The sequence below is a fragment of the Camelina sativa genome, chromosome 15, assembly GCF_000633955.1.
Source record: "Camelina sativa cultivar DH55 chromosome 15, Cs, whole genome shotgun sequence".
NCBI classification, from domain to species: Eukaryota; Viridiplantae; Streptophyta; class Magnoliopsida; order Brassicales; family Brassicaceae; genus Camelina; species Camelina sativa.
The window spans coordinates 12,071,075-12,093,632 of NC_025699.1; the positions used below are offsets into that span (position 1 = coordinate 12,071,075).

At 34.1% G+C, this 22,558-nt stretch overlaps 4 protein-coding genes across 7 annotated transcripts in view; 2 read left to right on the top strand and 2 right to left on the bottom strand.

Moving 5' to 3' along the window:
* LOC104748386 (B-box zinc finger protein 32-like) overlaps positions 1 to 465 on the bottom strand; it is a 1,768-nt gene extending 1,303 nt beyond the window's left edge. The window contains exon 1 of the mRNA XM_010470037.2: positions 453 to 465. Coding sequence (XP_010468339.1) covers positions 453 to 465 — 13 coding nt within the window. The remainder of the gene's footprint in view (positions 1 to 452) is intronic.
* On the bottom strand, positions 512 to 5,302 carry LOC104746533 (mannosyl-oligosaccharide 1,2-alpha-mannosidase MNS2). The gene is made up of 14 exons (XM_010468035.2): positions 4,999 to 5,302; positions 4,844 to 4,891; positions 4,477 to 4,638; positions 4,135 to 4,247; positions 3,660 to 3,725; positions 3,339 to 3,510; positions 2,737 to 2,826; positions 2,384 to 2,508; positions 2,215 to 2,280; positions 1,878 to 1,986; positions 1,683 to 1,784; positions 1,479 to 1,559; positions 1,218 to 1,388; positions 512 to 1,076 (listed from the first exon to the last, which is right to left on the bottom strand). Exons 1-14 carry the CDS (start codon positions 5,176 to 5,178, stop codon positions 819 to 821), a joined length of 1,743 nt encoding a protein of 580 aa, XP_010466337.1. The 5' UTR covers positions 5,179 to 5,302; the 3' UTR covers positions 512 to 818.
* On the top strand, positions 11,900 to 16,009 carry LOC104746535 (GATA transcription factor 24-like). 4 transcript variants are annotated; one of them, XM_010468040.2, is made up of 9 exons: positions 11,901 to 12,116; positions 12,769 to 13,077; positions 13,210 to 13,305; positions 13,382 to 13,515; positions 13,604 to 13,735; positions 14,058 to 14,163; positions 14,275 to 14,340; positions 14,435 to 14,523; positions 15,991 to 16,009. In XM_010468040.2, the coding sequence occupies exons 2-8, from the start codon at positions 12,784 to 12,786 to the stop codon at positions 14,501 to 14,503; spliced, it is 897 nt and encodes a 298-aa protein (XP_010466342.1). In that variant the 5' UTR covers positions 11,901 to 12,116; positions 12,769 to 12,783; the 3' UTR covers positions 14,504 to 14,523; positions 15,991 to 16,009. The 4 variants fall into 4 exon arrangements, with proteins under 4 accessions (XP_010466345.1, XP_010466342.1, XP_010466341.1 ...); XM_010468043.2 differs by lacking the exon at positions 15,991 to 16,009 and having other exon boundaries at positions 11,900 to 12,116; positions 14,441 to 14,729; XM_010468039.2 differs by lacking the exon at positions 15,991 to 16,009 and having other exon boundaries at positions 14,435 to 14,729.
* On the top strand, positions 16,017 to 22,534 carry LOC104746534 (calcium-transporting ATPase 9, plasma membrane-type-like). The gene is made up of 32 exons (XM_010468036.2): positions 16,017 to 16,223; positions 16,298 to 16,414; positions 16,505 to 16,544; positions 16,635 to 16,747; positions 16,839 to 16,970; positions 17,063 to 17,152; positions 17,247 to 17,316; positions 17,454 to 17,524; positions 17,604 to 17,687; positions 17,778 to 17,855; positions 17,938 to 18,009; positions 18,109 to 18,192; positions 18,288 to 18,370; positions 18,451 to 18,559; positions 18,636 to 18,691; positions 18,776 to 18,818; positions 18,900 to 18,983; positions 19,095 to 19,232; positions 19,312 to 19,377; positions 19,466 to 19,564; positions 19,697 to 19,807; positions 19,979 to 20,146; positions 20,239 to 20,463; positions 20,542 to 20,658; positions 20,764 to 20,862; positions 20,968 to 21,105; positions 21,188 to 21,288; positions 21,387 to 21,432; positions 21,517 to 21,651; positions 21,729 to 21,836; positions 21,922 to 22,013; positions 22,115 to 22,534. The coding sequence occupies exons 1-32, from the start codon at positions 16,035 to 16,037 to the stop codon at positions 22,218 to 22,220; spliced, it is 3,264 nt and encodes a 1,087-aa protein (XP_010466338.1). The 5' UTR covers positions 16,017 to 16,034; the 3' UTR covers positions 22,221 to 22,534.

Here is a 22,558-nt window from a genome sequence, read left to right on the forward strand (position 1 = left end):
TCTTCTCAATGACTCAGATCACAGGTAGGACTGGGGAATGATATGGGAAGAGAGATATAAGGAAGAGATGTGTGAATGATTGAGGGAGAGAAGAGCGGTGGAGTTTTTTATGTATGGTTCATGGTTGATGAGAGTGGTCTCTTCACCACCTAAAGTTCACACCATAGATAGAACATTACACGACCCAGATTTTTTAATAAATTTATTATAGCAAATTGGGAAATGAAATGTATGGTGTTTGTAGAATTGAAAAAACAACGTGTCGTGAGGTCTTTTTTGAGGCTGGTGAGAATCTGTGGTCATTTTTAGAGTAGCAGGCTAGCAGCCATGTCATTCTCCTTCTTTTTGGTGTGACGTGGAGATTTAGTCAACACTTGAGTCTTTTCAGAGACTTGGTCTCATTCATTGCAAATTGCTTCTTCTTCTTTTCTTTTCTTGGTTGCTTCCATTACATTTCTTCTTCATTATTTCAGTCTTTTCATATAATTTGTTTTTTTAATACGTTAACCAATAAAAAAAAATAATAATAATTTTCTTTAATTTTGTAACTAAAGGATACAAAAACACAAGGTTTGTAAACTGTGGTAAACCTGTGTTGGGTTTTCTCTTCTGGTTCAAACTTGTACAACAAAAGTGTCTATAATATCTTGAAATCTTCCCCAAAAATTGGTTTCTTAAGTAAAAGGGTCTTTTTGAATAGCCGAGCTAAATGACATTACTCAAGTTAATATATATATCCATAGAGCCCCTCTCCTACGCAATCACAAATGCTGGTTCCAAAGATTCACAATGTGACTGATGACCTCTCCAGGGAGTTTTTACTTCTTTGTTATCCGACCGTAATTCCTCTGGCGTATTCTAAATGCCGGTTTTCGTTGCAGTACGCGGTTGGATTGTTTGAGATTATTTACCTGGTTGTTTCGGGACTTATTAATCTTTAGTGGATGAGCTTCTGTGTTGAATACCCACTCGTCCAAAGGAATGACTGTTGTGGGCGAGAAGAGGAGATAGAGATACTTGAGCGTCTCAGCAAGGAAGAAACTTTGCATCTTGTTGTCCTTAACACCTGTATTAACCTGGAAATGATTGAAAAGAAATTAGAATCTACCATCGGATTACCGGTTAACAAATAATGCTGTAGATGGTGGAAAGGTATAATTCAATTCATCAAAGTTTTAACAATTACGGATCTAATTAGGAGTCTAAGGAAAACTTACATCCTTCAAACCGACATATCCAGACTCTATACGCGAGTTCTTCTCAAACGCTTCAAATATATTCCATCCCCACTCTTGATATGTCTTGTTGCCAGTTAACCGCCAGAGGTAAAACAGTGATTCAACAGTTTCTGGTCTCAAGATGTTCCACGATGTTCCAACACTCATGTCCTGAATCATCATCATTTTTGTGGATTGTAGACTAAACAACAAATTACACATAAAATAAACATAAGACAAAGAAAATGACAAATGACATACATTCCCAGAGTTGAAGAAATAATTCTCCCCAGCCAGTTTTGTTGGTGTTGATTGGTAAAAATTATAGCATGTCCATGCAAGCTGCAGATATGTGACAAAATATCAATCAAGGCTATATCTCCGACAGCTTGAAAGCAGAAAGTTCGGGAAGATCTGAAGCACCTATGAGGCTATGATCAAAGATAATTCAAGCCATAAGTTTACCTCTTCAGCGAGTGAGAGAAACTTCTTTCCTTCAGCAGGATCACTATACCCAGATGCTCCTAAAGCCAACATTCCGGGAGCAAAGCATGCCAATTCATCCATCTGAATATAAGATGAGACAGAACATGAGACTGGAGATACCAGGCAAATTAATTTTCACATATCACAATGGAAACATTGATTAGACGGGCTTACCTTATCGATCAAAGAATTTCCACTCTTCTCACAGATATATGTAAATGACGAAGGTGTTGATTTCTTAACTAAGCTAAGCAGACCATTCATTGATTTCTCCCACATATCTCTGATGCAAAGATTTCAAGCCATAACAGTACTAATTATTATTGTTTGGCTAAAAGATGTAGAAACTACAAGACCAGCAAAGAATAGAAGCAGATATCAAGCAGAAAGACAAACGTGATGGCAGCTGGGTGAATTTAATCAGCTTTCAAATGTTCCAGTGTTACGTTTACCATTTGATTTATAAGAAATACATACGTATGTATACTCAATAGACTAGAGTTAAACTTACCTATAGTGTTTCACTGCTGAGGTTTTGTTCCCAAACACCCAAACTTTGAGCAAATATTCATAAAAGCTGTATGAAAAATTAGCAGTCACACCGTCATATATCAAACCAAAGCCAAACCAGAAGGGATCAGACAAGCAGCACTATAAAATGCAATCAAGTTGGAAAATACCTGTCTCCCATGGCACCAAATGTCGTGGTGGAGTACGATGGTTGAGCTGTATCGGGATTTATATAGATTGGAAGTAGACCATCATCAGGGAAGTTCTTATTTAGTACTGAAATAACCTTTTCTACCTGAGACACGAGATACAAACAGGTCAACCATTAAGTTGCAGATTATTTTCTATGAATAAGACAATATGTATCCTGATTCCTGACCTATTGCCAACCTAAGTAAGATATAATACAAATATATAGAATAAGCTAAGAAATATGTAATCCAGTTCATGAAAATTATAACTATCTCTTAAACAGATGGATATGTAGTAAGTCATTCGTGCTACAAGTTATGGAGAAATGCACCTTTTGCTGATATTTGGGGTCCCCCGTCCTCTGGGAAAGGGCAATAAACTCGAGTTGTTCAGTACCAGAATCTGCAAGAATACTGTCTCTCTAGTACAAGAGAGAAGTAAGCAATCAACTAAACCGAAAGACCACATGTACTTAATTGAACACAGGTAAAAAGATCACATGGTACCCATTCCATAAACATTAAACATGAGCTTGGTAGTGAATCAATACCTAGCTAATGAAGAAGCTTTACATTCATCATGATATTTACAGCTAAAACTCTAAAACAGTCTAGACGCAAACAGAATGCTAATTGAAACATGTAGGAAAGTAACTGGAACTTAAAATTCAAAGTTTTCTTGGCCTCTTAGGAGTTACTTTAGAAACATGTTAGAGATCCTAGTCCAACCAGAGGGAAAAAAAAACGACAGACAACAAAGTCATCTTCTGTTGACGGAACTAGTGGCCACTATCTCTAAATAGCTCCCAGGCATACGAAAATTCGCAAGACAAGAAGAGGAAATATATATTCACTAAGTAAGCATCCAATGCATAAGACTTTAAAAGGATTGACAAGAAATATGACAGGGAGGCATTAAACGACTAGGACTTACCCCCGCCCATGTAGGATTATGAGCATTTCCATGTCTCAGGTTGATAATATTATATGGTATACCCGACTGAGTGTCCCATGCAGGCAATAATCTGTCTGCAATATCAGTAGCCTTTGCGAGGAAAATCTTATCCCCAGAAAGATCATAAGCACTGAGAAGCCCTCCTACCACTCTGAAAGCCAACAAAGAGAAAAACTATAAGCGCAGATTCTATACTTCCATTCCACATACACTGTTAACACCACACAACAAATAACCTAAGCAAGATGCCTCTTCTTAGTACAGGAAAGAAAACAACATGGTAAACCTGTTAAATGCAACCTTATGGTTGTCTCAAACATACTGGCGGCATAATCCTTGTCGAAATCTAATGAGCTTGCCACCCAACTGCAAATGAAAAAAATAACCAAATGAAGGCTGGGAAAGATGAACCGGCAAAGTTGTGAGTTGAACTCCAATGACAAGAAAACAATATAGATAACTCAGAAACAGGATTCTTCATAGGATCCTGTTGCAGTTATAGCCATAACAATTTCTATATTGTCTTGAAACAGGCTACCTGTTACAGTCAAAAGTGAACATTTGCACACAGACAAGTTACAAAGATTCAATAGCCTTTTCTATTTTATTTTTTTCACTTCTTAGTTTTATGATAGATTTTTAGGAATTTAAGTGCTTTGGATTTTAATAGCATGCCAATTCTTTTCTCAATTAAGATAAGACAATTCTGTTTATAACAATCATGCGAAGAAGAATCTTCCTAAAAAATGGGCTAGGATGGAAGACAGTTACTCACTCTCTGGCTTTCTGAAACTGCTCATCTAGACCCATTATATAGAGAGTGTCTAATGCATCAATCATAGTTGCTCCCAGACCACCAAAGCTGTCAACGCCATCTTTCGTCTGGGGCTGATAATGCAAAAAAAAAAAGGAAACAAAATAGCTTCAGAGACATATATTTTTGCAAGCAGAAATTGTTCTCAGCTTAACTAGTTGAACAACACAATACTTGCAAGCCTCTGAAAAGTGTTGAAACTTAATACAACCTAATAGCATTGCAGCTAAACCATTCAATTTCAAAAAGGCACCAAATTTGTAGAAACCAACATTGTCACTGATAAAAACATAAAAACTGTACCTGAAGCTCGTCTTGTCCCCAAGCATACTTTTCATAAGAACTCCAAGCATGAATCATAGCTTCTTTAACTCTCTGCATTCGCTGGGCATCAACAGGATCTTCCTGGACATCCTTCAAACTCTTCACAGACACATCCTCAGTGACGCTTTTTACCTCTTCCAACTAACAAAAAAACATAACAATCGTATAAGTTTCTCAAGATTGAAATGAACTCACAAGTCAATCAAAGTCTTGCAAAACCAAATATATATATATAGATACACCCCAACAAGGCAAGAAACATAAATGCCACATCCACTGTGTATTTAAGAGAAAACGCAAAAAGGAGGAAACTTTGGGGTATACATCAAAGGAAAAATAAGCTTACCATCTGCTGCAACCGCAAAACTTCTTCATTTAATTTGGAAACTTCAAACTGCAAAAGTCATCAGCATAGATTATAAAAACACGCATAAAAAAGGCAACTTCATCAAACTCAAAATTGAGAGGCAATTCAGATTATAGAAAGAAAAAAAAGGGTACCTGGTGGTCGCGGGCAAGAGATTGACGATCCCAAACAATTATGGAAACAGAGACGAAGAGGATGAAAAGCAAAGCAAGACGTCTTGGTCTACGGAGATAAAACGCTGGGTTGAAATATTTCCATATCCCATGATGACTACCACCACCACTTACAAGTTTATTATTATTATTCCTCGCCATCTCTCTCAATTCTTGAACAGATCAGATCTCGGAGGTGACAAATTTTCGGAAAGGAGAAGAAGAAGAGATCGGATGAGAGTAAAGAGAGGGAATTGATCCGGTTTGAATCAGTTGGTTTTTTGGTTTAGTATTTGGTTTGTTTATTTGGTGGGTTTGGTACTTGGTAATAATAATGGTTAGGCCTCGGCACTAATATCCGTTACTCGTATCCGTCCCAAAAAAAGGTATCCGCAGTTTTAGGGTCGAGTAAAGGGTATTATATTTATATTACCCGTGAGTAAGGGACGAGTATGGGATATTAGTTTAGTTTTCAATATTCGTCCCGTTACTCGGCCCTTTACCCGTTTTGCTACCCGACCCGTAAATACCCGTTAATATTTTGTATTATTATTATTATTATTATTTATTATTAATTTATAGAGTTAGAGTTAAAACCTAAGTTCAACTTAGCCTAACTGAATTAATATATTATTTTTATTTTCAAAATTCGTAATTTTATAATTTTGGAACTATATATTGCATAAATTTATGAATTTTTCATTTTTTGGATTTCAAAAGATAAAATTATTATTGCGATTATTAACATTTTTTTATCGGGTACTCGTTTTCCGGGTAATAATAAAGGGTCGGGACGAGTAAAGGGTCAACTATTTTTTACCGGGTACCCGTTTCTCCGGGTAGCCGTTATTTAAAGGTCGAGTATGAGTAAATTTTTTCTGTTACTCGTTAGGGTCGGGACGAGTAAAGGGTCGGAGAAAATTCAAGGGTACCCGTCCCGTGCCCAGCACGAACAATGGTGACTTCGTTTTTGGGTTTTGTGGTTTCCTTAAACAGTGAGTCAAGTCAATGAGAGAGACAAAAACAAAACAAAACAAAACTTGAGTGAAGTTTGTTCAAAAAAAAAAAAAGAAAAAACTTGGGTGACTTGACGACTCTAGGGAAGAAGAAGAATATCATTTCTAAACCACATTTTTGATTTCTCTCACACGCCAATTTCGAACACGGTATAATAACATGAAGGTCCCCTACAACATCTTTATACACATTGTGAGTGAAGACAAATAAATGTCCCCTACATGCTACAACATCTTTATATATACACATTGTGGGTGAAGGACAAAGATATAGATACTAGCCTTAGCGTACACCACAAGTGGGATCATCATCGACGTGCAATTGTTATCCGGGATCTAATAGCCGGTATGCAATTTCTTCTTATCTGACCCGAAAAAATCAAATATCTAGAGTGAATGAATCCGAATAGCTGGTATGCAATTTCTTTTTGTTAAATGTTAGATGTTTTCCAAATAGAGGAATAACTAAAATTTCTGACTGTTTGTGCAGCTAAATGTTTATATTAATTTTTAACCCTTAATTTACTTCATGATCATTTGTTTGTTATATTTAGTTTGTTTTGTTTAGTGTTTGAAATTCTATTTTGATTTTTAATTATTATAACAAAAAATAATGGATCTAAATATATAGTAAGTCATTTATACGCTATGATTAAGTCACATTTTTCCTAATGATTTAATTATTTTACATAATTTTAGTTAAATCAACTTAATTTTTATATGTCAAATATTTTAATATTAATAGTGTTGACAAATAATAAAATGAGTATTTAACCCATGTTAACATTTTTATGATATTTTATTAATTCCAACATGTCTTCTTTATAACTCATCTACTATATAACTATATTATATAGTATTTTTTTAAAAAATTAATTTTACGTATTCGTAATATTTTAAAATTTTATTAAGTATATATATATATTAATTATAATATTTAAATAAATGTGAATCGAAGTTCTTCTTACATTAAAAATCAAAGCTCACAGGTTTTGGAAAACAAAACAGGAATCAAATTGTTGTTTTATTTGTTTACAAAGGATTCAGAGATACAATATCTTCAATACACAATAGAAGGTGTGATTAAGTATATCATAGTTTCTGTTTCCATATTGATTCTGCTCTATTTTTTTAGTTGGAATGGTATGTAATATATTTAGAAAACAAAATATGAAGTAATGCTATTTTAGAAAAAATTTAAGGATTAACTTTGTAAATAAGTTTTTAAATAAATACAAATAAAAGGGTAGAACCCAAAATGTACATAAAAATGTATATATAGATTCCTTTCATAAAAATAGTTTATAGAATTTAAATGTGGAATTGGATCTTCTTAAATTGTATTACAGTTAAAACAAACAGAACTCTCTACAATAGAACCTCTATAAATTAATACTCGTTATAAACTAATAAATTTTTATCGTTTTCACCTGGATAATCTAGTAAACTGTTGACATCCAATATATTACGATAGCCAAAGTTATAAATTAAAAATATTGTATAAAATATGAATTACAAAAAAAAATTATTTTTAATAGAAAATATTCAAAACTATAAAAATCAAAAATCTTCTCATAAATATTAATTTATCGATAAATTAATAATTATTAATTTATCGATAAATTAAAACCTATATAAATTAATAAAATTTTGTGGTCCCGACCTTATTAATTTATAGAGGTTTTTATTGTATTTTGGATGCTTTTACATTTTAATATTTTAATGTCTTTAATCGGGTTTTTAAAAAGTCAGTAATTGGGTTAATATTTTCTTATGTAAAAAGAAAAATGATCATAAGAAAAATGTTTGCTAATAGAGAGTGTTAATTATGAAATAGTACTAGAATATTTTCATTAAAAGAAAATTACATAGAATACTGTAATAATAAGTAAGAGGAACTGATCGAAGGAAATGAAGAAACAGATAGACTAAATAAGCATATTGACAAAGTAATCGTCAGACAAGAATAGAAAAGTGCTAATTTTTTTTTATATTTTTTTTAAAAAGTACTGATTGATCCCAAGAGAGAGAGAGAGAGAGAGAGAGAGAGGATCGAAGAAATTATTAAAGAAAACTAATTAAGGGAAAAAATCAAGACGCTGTGATTTGATTTTCTTCTCCCAAAGTCGTTATCGTTTACTTGTTGTTCAGGCGATCGATTAGAGGTTGATGGTAATGAACCAGACAGTACTGATCTCCCTGGCCAATAATAAGACTACAAATCCTACGAAACATTTTCCGGTCGAATTCTGTAGTGTTCTCTTCATACACTTCATTGATGACGTTCACACTTCACACCATTAATCTACAATATGTAAAAAATATGTTTGAAATCGAACTAGACAATTATAATTAACAAAATTGACAGTTCATTAATTTTACCTTGAGTGGTACCTTTTGTTTTGACCGCCAAGTGTAGCCATCCGAAATACCATCAAGAACAAGCTGCTTAGGCACCATAAACAACGCCGGTGGCTGAGGACGGTGTGGTACCACGGGCAGGCTCGGCTCTTCACACATTCTCAAGACACATTGGTGTTGAGCCTATTTTTTGAAATCTTTAGTAACAAAAACAAGCCTCAAAATATATTTTTATTGAGGTGATATCGGCATCTCATGAGTGGTGAGGAGCCTATGGATATCAAGGATAACATATTTGTAAATTATAAGAAATTAAAAACTTTGTTTTAACATATTTGTGTGTTATACAAAAACTTTGTTTTAACATAAAACTTTGTTTTAACATATTTGTAAATTATAAGAAATTAAAAACTGAAACAATTTAATAATTATAAAAGATAATTCATATATGTATATAAACAATAATACTAATTCTAATTTTAAATTACTAATTCTCTAAGAAAAAGAATTAAGAAAATTATACAATTAATTATTATAATACCACAATTAAATAAAGAGATTATACTGTCAATTATTAATCATCCAAGAAATTTTGATTAATTTATGATAATGTTAGTATAGTTTTATTTAAAAGTAGTTGGACAAGTAGTAAAACTATTAAGTATGAGATTACAAACTATGAAACAAATATATTTAAGATATTGTTACTTTTTCAAATATGAGATAAAATTAGTTTCAGTTTTTTTCTTTGAGAGTTATGTTTTATTAATTCTTAGTTTTTTAAAAATATTAAGTAAGATATAAATTTGATACAATGCAAATTTTTTTCTATGAAAATTATAAATGTTACTCATTGGGACTGAGTGCATAGAGTTAAAATCTAATTTTATTATCATGTAATATAAAAAAAAATTGTATTGCAAGATGGAGTGTGTGAACTCTAAATCCAGTTAAAGAAAAACTTATATAAAATAAAATTAATATTTTGAATACAACTTAAAATTTCACATATTATTTGTATATTCACGTTAATACGTGGACCTATTCTAGTTCATATATAATATATTTTTGGGAAAAAACAAATTGTTAATAAAATCCGATATAAAACCATAAAAGAAAACTGGATCTTTCTCTGACCCAAAATAAAAAATGAAAATGGATCGTTCTATTTCACACTAGTCGTGGTGTTCAGATAGAAGAAAAAAAATATATTTTTTTTAATATAATCAAGATCATACCATGTGCTCGTTTAATAAAAGATAACCAACATCAAGTCATAATTAAATTAGCAATACATATATCTTGTGAATTGTGAAATACCAAGAGTTGGATTATATTAGGCCTGGGCAATCGGCATAAACTGAATGAACCGAATCGAGAAAACCGAAAATTTCGGTTATCGACACCGAATGTGAGAGGGGAATCAAACCGATCGGCAAAATTATTTTGGTATTTCGGTTATTGATTCGGTTCGGTTCGGTGCCATGTCATAGACTAGTGTGACAATTACAAGGCCATGTCATGCACTAGCTGACTTGGTGCTTTCCTTTTTGCATCCTCCAAAGAACTAGATACCATATTAGATTTTTTTGGACAAAGATACCATATTAGATTTGAACCAAAATTGGAACATAGATGAGGAGAAGTGGGGTAGGGATAATTCGTGAGTAGGTTTTGCACCATGATGACCCAATTCTATGAATTCACCATTTACCACAATATGTATGATGTTCTTGGAGTGCCGGTTGGGTCTATGACAAGAAACTACAACAGCCTTCTCCTTCACCTGGGAAGCGAAGAAACTCACATCACATGCTCTCTAAAATGATAACGATAGCGTAGACCGACTCCTTGGATTATTATTGGGAACTTGCCGGTGTTCTCAATAACTACTAGATTAGGACCCACAGTACACCGCGGGACAAAATTATTTATAACTAAAATATTTAAATTATAAATTATATTTGTTGGTTAAATATGTTATAATTATATAATAATTGTTAAATAAACCATATAATACTGCAATATAATTTTTTTTGCATAATATTTACTTAATCAATTTAATTAGATATGTCTATTCTCTGATACCGACAATGTTAACAAAATAATGAAATGTTATTTTACCTTTGTAACACCGAATTAATGATATTTTAATTTATATAAATATCGATAAAACCCGTCCTGCTATATAACCCTGTCCCGAGATATTTTAATTTACACTATATCATCTTAATTTTTAATATTTATTGTGTATCTACGGTATAATATTTATCATATTTAACTTTTAAAAAGTTTTAAATATTTTTCATATTTAACCTTTTAAAAATCTTTAAAATAAAGTACCGGAATAAACCAAATAAAAGTTTTTAAAATTTGAATGCCTGATAAATTAAGCTTTTTACTCATTTGTATTCGGAATCATTTTGGTCTCTTTTATAGTATGACTCTGAACCATTGTCCATTTTTTTAGACGATGTGGGATATTGTACCCGTATCTTTTATTCATCTTTTGAGTAATAAATGTTCGTTTTTTAATTTTAGTATTACATCGTATGCAGGAAAAAATCACAATTTTTATTAACTAAATGTATTATAGAATAATTCAAGAAAATTTAAATATAAATTCAAATTAAATATGAAAGGGAATCATATATTTATGTTTAGAATGAGGTAGAAAGATTTCTTTATTTTTTAAAAGTTTACTTATAATTAATTTTGAAGTTTTGGTAACTAACATTAAAATCAATGTATTAAATGTAAAAACTTTCCAAAAAGTATTTTTAAGCAAAAACTGCTGCAAAAATATTAGTATAGATAATCAAGACTTTGGGAAGATCATATATAGTTATCAAGACTATTAAGAGATGAGAGTAAATTAAATGAATCTTCTATCTTTTTGGCCACCTAGATGTTTTTTACTTCTTTTTCTTTATTTAGTACATAAATATCTTAGTATTTTGCTAAAGTTAATTCTTATTATAGCTTTCTTTTTCTGAACATTGAATTCTTATTATTAATTGATGATTTCTTTTGTTATATTTGTTGTAACATTAAATGCATATTCAACAAAAATTCAATGTAAATGTAGTTGTACTCATTTTATTTATTTGGCTCAATCCTTAATTAAATTGTTTCTTTTTCATTAAGTATTTTTAGATTTTCTGACAAAAAAAGTAGTTTAAAAGTGTTTTAGTTTAAGTAAAACTAAAAATTTAGAATTTAAATGATTTCATTTGTATCTTTTAATTTATTTGCTAAGCTATGAAACCAATTTTAGATAAATTCCGGTTTAGTAATGAGTGGGTTAAACCGGTTAAGTGATCAATTAAACAAACTGTTTTGTTTGTAGTGTAAGAATGTGTAATTAGGTTTAAAGTTTTTTTAACCAACCACTCAAGCCTTCTTCTTCTACTGAGACGACGGCGTTTGGCTTATAAAGAAACGATGACGTGTTTAGGAAAAATGTAAAATTTATTTATTTTCGCCCCAATCATCAGACCCCGAAAAAAAAAAAAAAAATCAAAATCAATCAAAGGAGCTTCCCTTTTTTTTCTTTTTCTTTTCGCTCTCGTCTCCGTTTACCCCTTTTGGTATTTTTGTCTCTCCCTAAAACCTTGTTCGCTCTTTGTACAATCAAATCCTCTTTATCTTTTCATTGTTTCCCGTGAATTAGCTTTGAAAAGGTTCTTCATCCTTCTCGCTTGGATTACCCTGAACAATAAGGTAGTCATTTAAACCTCAATTTCAGTTTTTTTTTTTTTTGGTTTCCCGTGTGGAAGTGAGAAATATTTGTATGTATGATATATAAGGAACTGGGCGATCGATGTGTAGGTTTGGACTTGTTGAATTGGTGGGTTTATTTTTGTAGTTGGAAGTAGTTATATTGGGGATTTGGAATTGTTCTTGTCTTATTTGTTCTTTTGCTTTAGAGGTTGGGACTTTGGACTTAAAGAGAGCGTGAAAGAAGGAGACTCTTTTTTCCAATTCGATCTGATTGATGCCATGTAGTGTAGTGTAGTGTAGGTTCTGTGTTTCTCTCGCTGATGTGAAGCTATAATGTAATTTTGTTACTGGATTTGGTTAAATTTTTGTTAGGGTTTTAAGGTGTTTTTGATTGTTGTTACTCGAGATCAGATTAGTTTCTTCTACTCTTGTTAAAAATGCTTAAAAGATCACATCAACTTCTGGGAACTAAGAATCTTTAGAGCTTGTTGTGTCAGAACCCAAAGATTTCTTGAACTAGGGAATGTATTGTGACTATCGAGTTACTGTTAATGAGCTTCCTTTCTCTTAAGTAGTTTCTTTGTATTGCAAACTCAATTAAGTTGTAGTCTTAATTAATTTTATGTTTCTTTGAATGTTATCGGTAACAAAGTGACGAATAAAGACCATGAATGGACATCGTGGAAACAATGGTCGAATGCACATTGCCGTAGCTCAGGAGCCAATGCATGTGCAGTATGAACACCAGGGCTTGCACCATATCGATAATGGAAACGGTATGATGGATGACCATACTGATGGTGGGATGGATGAAGGAGTGGAGACAGAGGTTCCTACTCACCCTGGAAACGCAGCTGATAATCGCGGTGAAGTTGTAGACCGTGGTATTGAAAATGGTGATCAATTGACGTTGTCCTTCCAGGGACAAGTTTATGTTTTCGACCGTGTCTCGCCTGAGAAGGTGACTTTAATTTTTTTTTAGTAGTTTTGGTTCTTGGATGGTTTAGTTATGGATATATATGGTCAAGGTATCCAGCTGGTTTGTTTTTTTTTTTCCCGCTTATTGAAGTGTTGCTAATATTTTTTAATGCAGGTTCAAGCTGTGCTTCTATTACTTGGTGGACGTGAAGTACCACCACAGACACTCCCGCCATCCTATGGACCACCTCATCAGAACAATAGGGTACTGGTAATAATAGATTTAATACCATATATGGGAATTTAGTTTATTTATCGAGTTTGTGGCTGACTAATAAATGGACCAGGGTCTATCTGGTACTCCTCAAAGGCTTAGTGTCCCGCAGCGGTTAGCTTCTTTGATCAGATTTAGGGAGAAACGAAAAGAGAGAAATTTTGAGAAGACAGTTCGCTACAAAGTCAGGAAAGAGGTAGCCTCGAGGTACGTTTATGTCAACTACTAGGATTTGTGTCTGTAAGCTTTTGAGATACCTCTTGTTTGTACTTAAGGTTCTGTTTGTCTCATGCAGAATGCAGCGTAAGAGAGGTCAGTTCACATCGGCTAAGTCAAGCAATGATGATTCTGCATCCACTGGATCAGATTGGGGGTCAAGCCAGAGATGGGCCGTAGAAGGGAGTGAGACTCAGAAGCCAGAGATTTTGTAAGTTGAAAATGCTTTAAATTACTCATAGCAGTTATATTAACCTTTAGCCAACTCGTTATAAAACCTCAATCAACTCTAGATTCTAGAACATGGAAATAATTTATTTGGTAACCATTTTAGGACGTTCACTTCCATAAATTTTGCTTATATACTTCAGTTCTGGAACGTATACTTGTCATCATGGCATCACTAGTTGTTAGAGGATAACAATAATTGAGCTGACTATGTTGTTGCAAGTCATTGTAGATGAGCTTGGTCTACTAAAGTTGACAAAGCTTATCTCTGTTCTTATATTTTTTTTTATTGTGAACATGTTAAGATGTCGGCACTGTGGAACAAGTGAGAAGTCAACTCCAATGATGCGACGTGGACCTGCAGGGCCAAGAACACTTTGTAATGCATGTGGACTAATGTGGGCAAACAAGGTTAGCTAATGATTTCTTTATTCAAATTGATCACTTTTTGAGTCATTGATCTAGCCTATCTATCCGACTATAAATCTAACCATAACATTGCCTTTGACAATATAATATCAGGGGACTCTTAGAGATTTATCCAAAGTCCCTCCTCCTCCAACGCCCCAGAATCTGCCTGTGAATGAGGTGAGTTAGCGACCTCAGTTTTCCACAGAGATGAAGTTTGATTTGCTCTGACGAGGACATGACATACATTTATTTTTGTTTCTCAATCACTTAGTTGCAGGATCCAAATCTCGAGGCTGATCAAGTGATCGGAGTAGCTGGTGACATGAGCAACTCACAATGAGAACTGAGAAACCATTGCAAGTAAGAAAAGATCTCAACAGAAACATTTGTTTATCATTTCGTTTATGATGGAATCGAATCTGAGTTAGGTTTAGGGTTTCTATGGGTTCATAATCTCTGTTGTAATCTCATTCGTTGAGGACACATTTTCACCCTTACAAATTAAAAGATGCTCTTCACTTATTTAGAAGCTCACTCATCATAAAAGATAAAAATCACTTTGCTCAGCCTCTCACCTGTGTGTTTTGATTCTAATTAGATCAATGCTATTTAAATAACAAGCGTACTTAGTAGATAAATGGAATGTTAATATATAAAAAATCGAAACAATGATTGGTTATGTCGTGCAACACAAGTGACCTTATTGTCGTACACACGTTCATCAGGTTAATACGAACTTTCTCAGCAACTTCACTATATCCTCTCTCTCTGTCACATTGTTTTATTCTTTTCAAATTCTTTTTCCATTATCTTTCTTGAAACTTGATTAGAAAGAATTTATTAAGGAATGAAGATAATTGGGGAGTATACCATTTTTAACATGATACGAGGTGAACAATAGATTGTCAGAATACTATACTAATTTAATCAAGACCTAATTTTACTAGTTTTTTGTCATTTTGTTTATCATAGTTATAAAAGTGTAGCAAATCCCATTTTTTTATAAAACGTGAAATTTATAAATGTTTAAAAAAAATTTATGAAAAATTGCACATTCGTGTTTTGAAACTTAAAAGAAATTAACCAAATGATAAAGGCCTAAAGGGAGGTAAATCCTACCGAAGATTAGTTTTTTGGGCATAAAAAGACTAATGTGTTTGTAATAGTTTCCAATGAATTGGGCAAGAAATAACGAACACAAATATAGTTAGATCTGAGAACAAGGAATAAATTATTGTTTGTTTTGTTTTGAAAAAGAAATGTATATAAAATAGAGATTGATTAGATATTATGCCACCATGTTAAATTTAATGGCAAAGAGATGCAACCATGTTCTTCTTTCCCGGGAAAATCTCTTTCTTCCTTCATTGTGATCTCTCTCTCTCTCTCTCTTTTTCCCATAAAAAAAAAAAAAAAAAAAAAAACTTTCCACAAATTTTGCCAAACCAAACCAAAAATAGTAATGAACTCATTCCATTGAAACTCTCTCTCTTTCTTCTTAGTTTTGTTTTGTTTTGTTTTTTTGGGTTTTTTTTTGTTAGAAAAGCTCAAAATTAGTTTCTCTTTCTTTTTTTTTTCTCTGTGATTGACAGAGAGGTAAGAGAAAGAAGAGAGTGTCTCTGTTTCTGTTTTTTTTTTTCTTTTGCTTTCTTTTTATTTTTTGTTGCCTTTCTCTTCTTCTCTCTTACGAGTTAGGCAAACCTTTCTCTCTCCGTCACACCATTTCATAACGACCAAATCCATACAACAGGAAGGTCGTTTCTATTTTTTGTTTTCTTTCTCTCTTTCCGTTATATTTTTTTTCTTTTCTTCCTTATTTTTGAAAAGAAGGAAGAAGTCTGGGACGTGATCAGACCAACAAGGAAGGAAGAATGAGCACGTCGTCCAGCAATGGATTGCTTCTGACGTCAATGTCAGGCCGTCACGACGATATGGAAGCTGGTTCTGCTAAAACTGAAGAACATCATTCTGATCATGAACAGCTCGAACATGATCCTAATGATCCTTTTGACATTGATAACACCAAGAACGCTTCCGTCGAATCTCTCCGTCGTTGGAGGGTATACATATCTTTCTTTCTTTCTTTGATTGTAACATTTGTGAATTGTAACATTTGATTTGATATATTGTGCAGCAAGCGGCTCTTGTGTTGAACGCATCACGTCGATTTCGTTACACTTTGGATCTTAATAAAGAAGAACATTATGATAATCGAAGGAGGATGATCAGAGCACATGCTCAAGTCATTAGGGTATTTATATATATTCTTCTATCATACAATCTTGTTTGTTTGTTTGTTTTTTATCTTGATCTCACGTCTGTAATTACTTTTATGAATCAGGCAGCATTGCTTTTTAAATTGGCTGGGGAACAACAACTTGGTATGATGATCTCACATAATTCAATCATATCTCTGTTTTTTGGTTTCCTATGATTATTAATCTTTACTTTGTTATTTTGGGATCAATCAGCGTTTGGCTCATCAACACCAGCAGCTTCAACTGGTAACTTTGACATTGATCTCGAAAAGCTTGTGTCAATGACCAGGAACCAGAACATGACCAATTTGCAGCAACATGGAGGGGTATGATATATTCAAGACTCTCATCATCTTTGTCCTATAGACGAGAAGATTTGATGATACTGACATTATTAAAATATATATGATCTTTCAGGTCAAAGGTGTTGCAGAGAAGTTGAAGTCAAATCTGGAGCAAGGAATCAATGAGGATGAGAAAGAGGTGGTAGATAGGAAGAATGCATTTGGATCTAACACCTACCCAAAGAAGAAGGGCAAAAACTTTTTTGTAAGTGAAAAGTCTTTTATAACTTCTTTGACGTAGTTTTATCAGTATGTGGATATAACTCATACTTTTTTGGCTTTATGTTTTCCCAAAAGATGTTCCTCTGGGAAGCATGGCAAGATTTAACTCTCATCATCTTGATCATTGCGGCTATAACATCATTGGCATTGGGAATCAAGACAGAGGTATGCTTTCCTTTTGTAAATCTCTTTGCTTTTCAAAATCAGGAATGCACTAATTTTATCTACTTCTTTCTGTTGGTTATAACTTCATCATCAGGGTTTGAAAGAAGGTTGGCTTGATGGTGGAAGCATTGCCTTTGCAGTTTTGCTTGTCATTGTTGTTACAGGTATATATATTACATGCTTCTTTCGTCTTCTGCCTACATTCTGTATTCGTGTTCTGCGACAAAATCTTGTAAACATATCTATTCCATTCATTTAAGATGGAATCTTTCTTTACGCTTTATCTTTTTGATTCTTTCAGCTGTTAGTGACTATCGCCAATCTCTTCAGTTTCAAAACCTCAACGATGAAAAAAGAAATATACAACTGGAGGTGCTTGCTTTAACATCTTAGTTTGTTTTGCAATCATATGTTTTTGAGCGGATGATTAATAAAACGAAAACTCTTACAGGTCATGAGAGGAGGGAGAACAGTGAAGATTTCAATCTATGACGTTGTTGTCGGAGATGTTATACCTCTTAGAATAGGTGACCAGGTATGTATATATACTTTGTCTTTTATATTCCATCCGTGGTTTCAGAATTAAATAACTATTTGGCCTTATGGTATCGTTGTATTCATATAGGTCCCTGCGGATGGAGTGCTGATTAGTGGTCATTCTCTTGCTATTGATGAATCTAGCATGACCGGTGAAAGCAAGATTGTGAGTTCATCATTATAGTTCTGCTTGTGCAGTTATATGCTTATCTTCTCTTTCTACTTGCTAACACAGAACTTTGTTGCAGGTTCACAAGGATCAAAAATCCCCTTTTCTAATGTCTGGTTGTAAAGTTGCTGATGGAGTCGGTAACATGCTGGTAAATCTTTGAGGCTTTTTTCCTTTTTTTTTTTTTACTAATGTTTTCACATATTAATTCACACTTCCTAATAGTTAATCTTTGTGATTCTTTTGACAGGTTACTGGTGTTGGAATCAACACTGAGTGGGGACTGTTGATGGCAAGTATCTCAGAGGATACTGGTGAAGAAACCCCCTTGCAGGTATATCATCTTTGATTGATCACTTGTTTATTGTGTTTGTGGTCTCTACAATGTTCTGAAGAAGCCTAACAGTTCCTTTTCGTAATCTTGTACAGGTGCGGTTAAATGGTCTTGCAACCTTCATCGGCATAGTGGGGCTCTCAGTGGCTCTTGTTGTCCTGGTGGCTCTTCTTGTGAGGTAATATTCATTTACCCTTGGTCAATTAATCTCTTGGCTTACAACTTCAAACCATGTTGATCGTGAGTTTTTTTTTACAGATATTTTACCGGAACTACCCAAGATACTAATGGAGCGACTCAGTTTATCAAAGGGACAACAAGTATCAGTGACATTGTAGATGATTGTGTAAAGATATTTACAATCGCTGTAAGTGTTGATCCCACAATTTTTGATTATGTTATTTGATATATAGACATATAAATTAATTCTGGCTCTTGTTTAGGTTACTATTGTGGTTGTGGCTGTGCCTGAGGGACTTCCCTTAGCAGTTACCCTCACGTAAGTCTTACTTAATATCATCCCACTCAGAAAACAACTAGCAACATTGTGTTGATCTACTTTTTCTTGACTCTATATTTTCAGTTTGGCTTACTCAATGCGAAAGATGATGGCAGACAAAGCTCTGGTAAGAATCTAGACTGGTGTTTCTCAGCTTTAATTCTTTCTTCTCGATTATTTTCTGACAATGTTTTCAATTGCTAAACAGGTTAGGAGGCTTTCAGCTTGTGAAACCATGGGATCAGCAACAACAATCTGCAGTGACAAAACTGGAACTTTAACTTTGAATCAGGTCAGTCTCCGTAAAACTCAGTATCAGCGTTATGGGGAGCTTTTCTTCATTGACATGAAAATCATCATACCTCTTCTAGATAGCTTACTTTACTCCTTGAAAAAATTTCAGATGACTGTGGTTGAGACTTATGCTGGAGGATCAAAGATGGATGTAGCAGACAACCCCTCTGGACTCCACCCTAAACTTGTTGACTTAATAAGTGAAGGAGTGGCACAGAACACTACAGGAAATATTTTTCATCCTAAGGTGGTTTCTCTACTCTGATATTGTTGAATCTTCTTATGTATTGAAAGAGGCAAAATTCTGAGTTCCTTACACTATGTAGGATGGTGGAGAGGTAGAGATTTCTGGATCTCCCACAGAGAAGGCTATCTTGTCTTGGGCGTATAAGGTATCACATGTTTGTTTACTCTGTCGTCCATCTTTGGAATATTTTTCCTCTGTATGGCCAGCATACTTAAAAGAATCTATTGGTACAGTTGGGGATGAAGTTTGAGACCATCAGGTCAGAGTCTGCTATCATCCATGCTTTCCCTTTCAACTCAGAGAAAAAGCGTGGAGGTGTTGCTGTGCTTCGAGTAATTTCTTTGATCCTTTCTCCAACTTTCAAAATACAGAACTTTTCTTTTTACTGTGGAGGCATTGCAGTATGCTCCTGGTTCAGTTCACCGCTATGTTCTGCTGAGATTTCAGTCACTAAATGACTGCAGGGTGATTCTGAAGTTTTCATTCACTGGAAGGGAGCAGCAGAGATAGTTTTGGCTTGCTGTACACAATACATGGACTCAAATGGTACTCTTCAGTCCATTGATAGCCAGAAGGTGAGGTTACTAAAAGATTTTGAAATTACAATCTTTTTGAATTAAAAACGGTGTTAAAAATTTCACTTGGACACTCACTGCAGTTAGCCTAGGAAGACCAAATGTGTGACTACACTATGCCTTTCATCTCAAAATCTCAAAAACATACGTGTCTGGAAACTTGTATTGCAGGAATTTTTCAGGGTTGCTATCGACAGCATGGCGAAAAATAGCTTGCGATGTGTTGCTATTGCATGCAGAACACAAGAGCTGAACAAAGTCCCCAAGGAACAAGAGGACTTGGATAAATGGGATTTACCAGAAGATGAATTGATTTTGCTTGCTATCGTTGGAATAAAGGTTTGTTTTCTGAAAGCCTTTCTTTGGTAACTATTGGTTTGTTTTATGAGTTCACTATGTGATGCTTTTCAATTTTGATCAATGCAATATAGGATCCTTGTCGTCCTGGTGTCAGAGAAGCAGTGAGAATCTGCACCAGTGCTGGTGTTAAGGTACGAATGGTGACTGGTGACAATCTTCAAACAGCAAAAGCAATTGCTTTGGAGTGTGGTATACTTTCTTCAGATACAGACGCTGTTGAGCCTACTATCATCGAAGGAAAAGTGTTCCGTGAGCTATCTGAAAAAGAGAGAGAACAAGTAGCCAAGAAAATAACGGTATGACAATAAAACAGTCAATGATCAATATGACCTTGCTGCTGCTTTTTCAGACACTAACTTAAGGTTTAATTGCAGGTCATGGGTAGGTCCTCTCCTAATGACAAGCTTTTACTTGTTCAAGCATTAAGGAAAAATGGAGATGTTGTTGCTGTCACTGGTGATGGTACTAATGATGCTCCTGCACTCCATGAGGTTAGTAATCCTCTCTCCTTCTCATAAGATAAAAAAATTTCTTTAACAGCTGATATTGTGTTTTATATCCAAATATGACTCTTGTTTTGTTGCTTTGGAGTATAGGCAGATATAGGTCTCTCTATGGGTATATCAGGAACAGAAGTTGCGAAAGAGAGTTCCGACATCATTATTTTGGATGACAATTTTGCTTCAGTAGTAAAGGTTAGTCTACTATAGCAATTAGAGAAATATGATCTTTTAGCTTATCCTTCCACAGCTATTCCTTTATATGCCTTTCTATTCACACAACTCTGTTTACTCTTTCAGGTTGTTCGCTGGGGTCGTTCTGTTTATGCAAATATTCAGAAGTTCATACAATTTCAGCTTACTGTGAATGTTGCAGCACTGATAATCAACGTTGTAGCAGCAATGTCTTCTGGTGATGTTCCTTTAAAGGCTGTCCAGGTAAACTAATCTTTACGAATGGTTGAACTTTTTAGACACGGTAAAAATGGAAAAAGACAGAGAATGGTGTTCTTTGATACAGCTACTTTGGGTCAACCTTATTATGGATACTCTTGGAGCACTTGCACTCGCTACAGAGCCACCAACTGATCATCTTATGCATAGAACCCCTGTTGGAAGAAGGTATAAACATCATGTCCACAGAATTTTAGTGAAACAAAATTAGGTATTTGTGGTTTCAGTCGTATGGTTCGTAATGGTTTGTTTTTTTGGATTTGCAGGGAACCTCTTATAACAAACATCATGTGGAGGAACTTGCTTGTTCAGGTGACTTTCTCTTGATTAATTTTTTTTACCAAATACGTTTTCTAGCTTGCAAGTATCTGATATTGAAACCTGGGGATGTTGCAGTCGTTCTATCAAGTGGCTGTTCTTCTAGTTCTCAACTTTGCAGGCTTAGGCATTCTTGGCTTGAACCACGACAACCATGCACATGCTTTGGAAGTAAAGAACACTATGATATTCAATGCCTTTGTCATGTGTCAAGTAAGCAAATCATCTTTTCTTTCATCTCTCGTCTTATAACCTATGGAGCATGTTTTTAATCTTGCAAGTCTTTCCAGATATTCAACGAGTTCAATGCAAGGAAACCAGATGAAATGAATGTTTTCCGAGGAGTATCTAAGAACCCTCTCTTCATCGCAATTGTTGGAGTCACTTTTATACTTCAGGTATGACAACCACACAAAGCCACCTTGAATTGTGTTTCCTCTCGTTTGAGACTTTGATAGTAAATGCTTCTGGTCGAAAATGCAGATACTCATCGTTACTTTCCTCGGAAAGTTTGCCCACACGGTTAGACTAAGTTGGCAGTTATGGCTTGCTTCTATTATCATTGGATTGGTCAGGTTGGTGTAATTTCTCCAAACTTGTTCTCAGTGCTTATGAAAAATGGATTCCTGTTTTTTACCAGAACTATGAATAAACAATTTGTTTACTTCCTCTGCAGCTGGCCACTTGCAATTGTTGGGAAATTGATTCCTGTGCCCAAGACTCCGTTGAGCGTCTACTTCAAGAAACCGTTCCGTAAATACAAAGCTTCAAGGAGTGCGTAAAAACAACAAAACTAGATTCACCTTCCTCAATACTGCAACTACAGAAGCAATAACAGATATATAACCTGTGACAATGGCCTAAACCTCTAACCTTTCTTTCTTTTTTTTTAATGGTAAAAATATTTTCAAATGTATACTGCAATGATTCAATTCTTTTGTCCCTTTACCTATTTCTTCTTTTTGTATGATGTAAAAATGCAACTGTGAATTGAATTGGATTTGTGGTTGTACTAACGAGAGAGTTTGTGCTCAGTCTTTGGTTGGTTTCAAAAGTGTTGTTTTCACATGGAGGATTCTCTGTGTGATTACCACTAGATTTGAGGAAAAATGAACATGGT